This window comes from Poecilia latipinna, unplaced genomic scaffold, assembly GCF_001443285.1.
Source record: "Poecilia latipinna isolate Pla-1442-1.1 unplaced genomic scaffold, P_latipinna-1.0 Scaffold482, whole genome shotgun sequence".
NCBI lineage: Eukaryota > Metazoa > Chordata > Actinopteri > Cyprinodontiformes > Poeciliidae > Poecilia > Poecilia latipinna.
This window is the reverse complement of record NW_015113098.1, coordinates 307,177-311,617: the sequence shown is the minus strand read 5'-3', so window position 1 is coordinate 311,617 and position 4,441 is coordinate 307,177. Positions and strand designations below refer to the sequence as shown.

At 46.0% G+C, this 4,441-nt stretch overlaps 1 protein-coding gene across 3 annotated transcripts in view; it reads right to left on the bottom strand.

Annotated features, from left to right (window-relative positions):
• Positions 1-133: 133 nt before the first annotated feature.
• cacna1ha (calcium channel, voltage-dependent, T type, alpha 1H subunit a) overlaps positions 134-4,441 on the bottom strand; it is a 154,409-nt gene continuing 150,101 nt past the window's right edge. For all 3 annotated transcript variants that reach the window (XM_015039758.1, XM_015039759.1, XM_015039760.1), the window contains exon 38: positions 134-4,009. In XM_015039758.1, the coding sequence (XP_014895244.1) occupies positions 2,720-4,009 (1,290 nt within the window). In that variant the 3' untranslated portion in view covers positions 134-2,719. The remainder of the gene's footprint in view (positions 4,010-4,441) is intronic.

The window sequence follows — 4,441 nt, the reverse complement described above, 5'->3', positions numbered from 1 at the left end:
AAAAAGCCAAAAAAAGACTGAACAAAAAAAAAAAAAAAAAAAAAAAAAAAAAACAAACTGGATCAAAATACACATTGTGCTGTGTCAGAGTAGAAGTACGGCTCTGCACGACAACATTCAGCCACCGGAAAGCTTTTGCGTGGTTTTGTCAGCAAGCTGTGGCTTTATTTTATCTGGTGTGGGAAATAAATATGATCCGTTGTGAACAATGAATTGTTAGTCTAAAGAAAAAGGGACAAAAAAAAAAATGGCAATGGCAATGACAAATGGCTTATTGAGTCCTCAGTAGAGATGCATGTCACTCTTCTGCTTACAGTAACACCTCAGGCAGGTGGGCCTGAGCTTTTGGAGGAAAAACAAACAACAACAAAAAAACATCTGCCATACCAAATCCCCACACAGCCATTAACGAGGCCGTGCATACCTACAGCAGAAATAGTAACATCCCTCGACCATCATACGTAATAAAAAAAAAAAAAAATCATCTCATTTCATATATTTATAACAGTTCTACAGTATGTATGAATACAAGGATGTGGCTGTCTTATGTAGTGTGGATGTCACTATATTTTCCACATATATATATATATATTTATATATTATTATTGCACTCTGGCTACACATATTTAGAAAGTTAGTTTGGTTGTCTTTAGATGTACAGGAACACAGGTGTCGGAGCTGATCCAGCCGAAGCACAGCAGCAGAAGAGAGGCTCAGTGATGCCACTTTGAATTTCTTCATACTTTCCCTGCGCCGCAAAAGTACACGCGCTTCATGAACTTTTTCACATTTTGTCGCTTTACATTCACCAACATCGATGGCTTTTTATACTGTGAATCGTTTACCGAAGACATTTTTTTAAATTTTTTTTTAAGTTGGTGCAATGCAAGTCGTTTGCTACTAGCTTCTTTGATCATTCTCAGTAAAGTAGCTCAAACAGTCTCGAGTGGGAAAGTGTTTGTAAACGTGGGTTGTCAAATCTTGACACATATTCTCGGTTGGATTTAGGTGTGGGCTTTGATTAGGCCGTTCTTGATTGCATATCTAAACCATTCTTTTGTTGCTCTGAGTGCATTTTTTTTATTATTATTTTTAGTCTCGAATAGGTTTTATTTTTTAGGAATTTATTTATTTCCCATTAACTCCCAACAGCTTTCTTTTCCCTATACTGAAAGACAAAACCCCACAGCATGATGCCACCACGCCTTGTTTTACCATAGGGAAAGTGGCTAATGCGATGTTTCATCTGATCACATCCTTCCATTGTTCACATGGCTTGTGGCAAACTGAAAACTGGACTTATGTGAAAAAGTTTGATGGATATAAATGTTTCACAAGGCATTGCAGGTGCTTACAGATTAGGTGTTTGTGTTTTCCTAAAGACACCGCAGTACGGCTTTTTGTCCTCGAAAATTAGCTGAAAAATCCCTAATTTTGAAATCAACTTGTAAAAACCAGTGCAAAGCTTCCCTAGAGATTTTTTTTTTCTTCAAACGTTCAAGAATTTTTTTTTTTCTTTATTGGTTTAGATCCATCAAAAGTCTACGTGTTTGCACCACTGAGCCTGCTTCCCCAGACTGTTATTGAGACACCACGTACACAAAAAGTCCGAGACAAAACTACAGAAAAAAAACAAAACAAAACAAAAAAACACATCACCCGCCAGTTCTCTGCTCTGATGCTTTGTCAAAATAGAAAAATAAAGTCCCTCCCCTCGACCTCGACTTGCAGTTTGAGAGGAGGTTCAATCGCCATCACCACTCTCGCTGGATCTTTTAGAAGAAACATACATTCACGAGAGGACAACAGAGGAAATACGAGCAACTTGAAATTCAAATCTGTGTGCAAAAAACATTATAGACCTCTATAAAAATATGTGCATATGGATAGAGCTATCTTTAAATCTCACCAAATACATTTGTTTTGATTTTTTTTCTCCTTTTATTTACACTTGGACAAAAGAAAAAAGGAAAAAAAAACTACAGCTCTACCGTGCTCCCCCTCTCTGTCGTCGCGAGAATGAGCAAGTTCGACTTGGGTGACGATGGGCTCCGCGGAAACCTCGCTCGGCGCATTTTCCACGTTTCCTCTCTGATCAATGTGATCGAGGAGCAGAGAAGGGGGCGAGCAGAACGTCTGCAGAAAACCTGAAGTTGCATATCCCACCGTTTCCCCCTCCCACGCTCGCGTTTCACAAACCGCCTTCCCTGTTTTAAAAAAGAAAACGACAACGAAGAAAAGGAAACAAAAAAAAAAAAAAAAAAAAAAAAAAAGGGTCGGCGGTCACCAGCCAGACGCTGCTTCCTGATTGGCTCGCGTGGGTGAGGACGGTGTGTGGAAAAAAACTTTGGCTACAAGAGTAAGGTGGCTTCAGTCCTGTTGTGTGGTGAGGGGATCAGCCGTCGACACACTACAGTGAGTGATACTAGAAATGTCCAACCTCGGCAGATTTTTTTTTTTAAGCAAGAAAAAATTGTATCCCGCCTTCTGTTTTAATCATGAGGAGTTCATTTCCACGTATTTCCTGGACGGAATCAATGTCTTTTCTTTTTATAACAAAAACAAACTAAAGAACCCCTCTTTCCTTCTTCAACACCCAACACTGCTGAGGTCAGATGAGGTTCGGTCGGTGGCGCGGGGGGGGGAGGGAGGTTTCTACTCCAGCTTTAGATACTTCTCAAAACTGAATAATTCATCTCCTGAATGCAACTCTGCGAGTTCACTGGGCAGTCCTCCGATTCTTTGCGCTGAAACCTGGACTGCTTCCCAGCCGGTTGTCGAAAGGGGAAGAGCAGGCGACGGATTCCGGCTCGCCCGTGTACCTGGACTGCGGTTGGTCGAAGGTGAATCGGGGCAGGGGGATGCAGTCTCCCGCGAGGGGGGAGTGCCTCGCGGCCGTCTGTGAGAAAGGCAAAACGGTTGGGAGGAGGGGCGCGTGGGGCTGGATGAAGATGTTTGGGCTGATGGGAATGTGAGTCGCAGGTGGCGTGTGCGCCTGGGCGTGGGTCGGGGTGGACCCCTGCGACGGGGTCAGAGCGCGCGTCGGCGAATGCGGCTGCAGCGGCGCGGGGATCGGCGTGAGAGGCGTCTGCATTTGTGCGCGGAGCTGCGTTTCGGCGGGCGTGTCTTGCGAGTGCTGCGTGAAGTCGCTGGAAGATGTCCTGCGTCTCAGCGTCATGCTGCAGTCGGCCAGTTTCGGGGGCGAGGGAAGCAGGCGCTGCTCCCTCTCTGGGGGCGGGTGGATGGATATGCAGGGAGGGCTCGTCTTCTTCTTTCTCTGCCTGCCGCCGACTGATTGCACCCTCACGGGAAAGGCCTGAGCGCCCTTTTCCGATCGATGGGTCTCCAGCGTAAAGTTTTGGCTGTCGGTGGTTATGACGGCCTGTGGAAGGCAGACCTCGATCGAGTGGCGCCGCTGGTCTGGACCCGCCGGTTCTAACTGAGGCTTCTCCAGGAAGCCGTGGTGGTCGACGCTGAAGCCTTTCTTGACGTCCTTCGATCCCGCCCCGAGCAGACTGAGGGTGCTCCCGTTGGACGGAGGGGGCAGCGTGGGGATCAAATCAAGGGAGTGCGGCGAGGCGTAAGGGGACAGCGAGTGGCTGCGACTGGCCTTGCATCTGTTCTCCTGTTCTCCTCCCTCCGCGTCCCTCCACTTGTGGCGAGCCGAGCTGGTAATGTGATACACCTCTGCGTCGGCCGGGTCCGAGAGGGAAATGGCGGACGGAGCCCTGGGCCTGCGGAGGCTGCTGGAGCGAGAGGGCAGACGCGGCGAGGGAGGTGGAGGCAGGAGGAAAGACGGAGGAGACGGGAGGGGCAGGAGGGAGGACGGCGACGGAGGAAGAGAGGAGGGAGACGGCGTGCACGGGTGGAAGGAGAGGGCAGAGGGGTAAGGGGGCAAAGGAGGCAGCGGGGAGAGCGACGATGGTGTCTGGGGAGGCAGATGGGCCGAACTGGACCTCTCCTGTTGCTCACAGCTTTGTGACTCCACAGAATCAACTTTAACTGCCCCCTGCAACACACAAAAACACACACAGTTATTAGCTCTATAGGTGGCTTTCGCCCGTGTGAAAGTTCAAAGCAAGGTAAGCTCGTGCGGTAAAAATGACTAAATTCATTAAGAAATAAATAATGCAAAGATTCCTATAAAGACATTAACAGTATCCTGTATTCTGTTTTATCTTTATTAATACACATATATTCCAGAATTTGAAGCTTGCGGCTGACAAAAAAAAAAAAGAATCATGCAAAAAGATTTACACTCATTAGAAGTTTTCACATTTTGTCTTGTTATGTTACAGTTGAGCATAACAAATTACTTTACAAATAACCAGGTATAACCTGGTGAAAACCAGGATCAAATGGATTGTATGTATGACTGAATTGAAAATATTACAATTTCACAAAAAAAAAAACCATTTGAGGTAAATTGATATATATATAT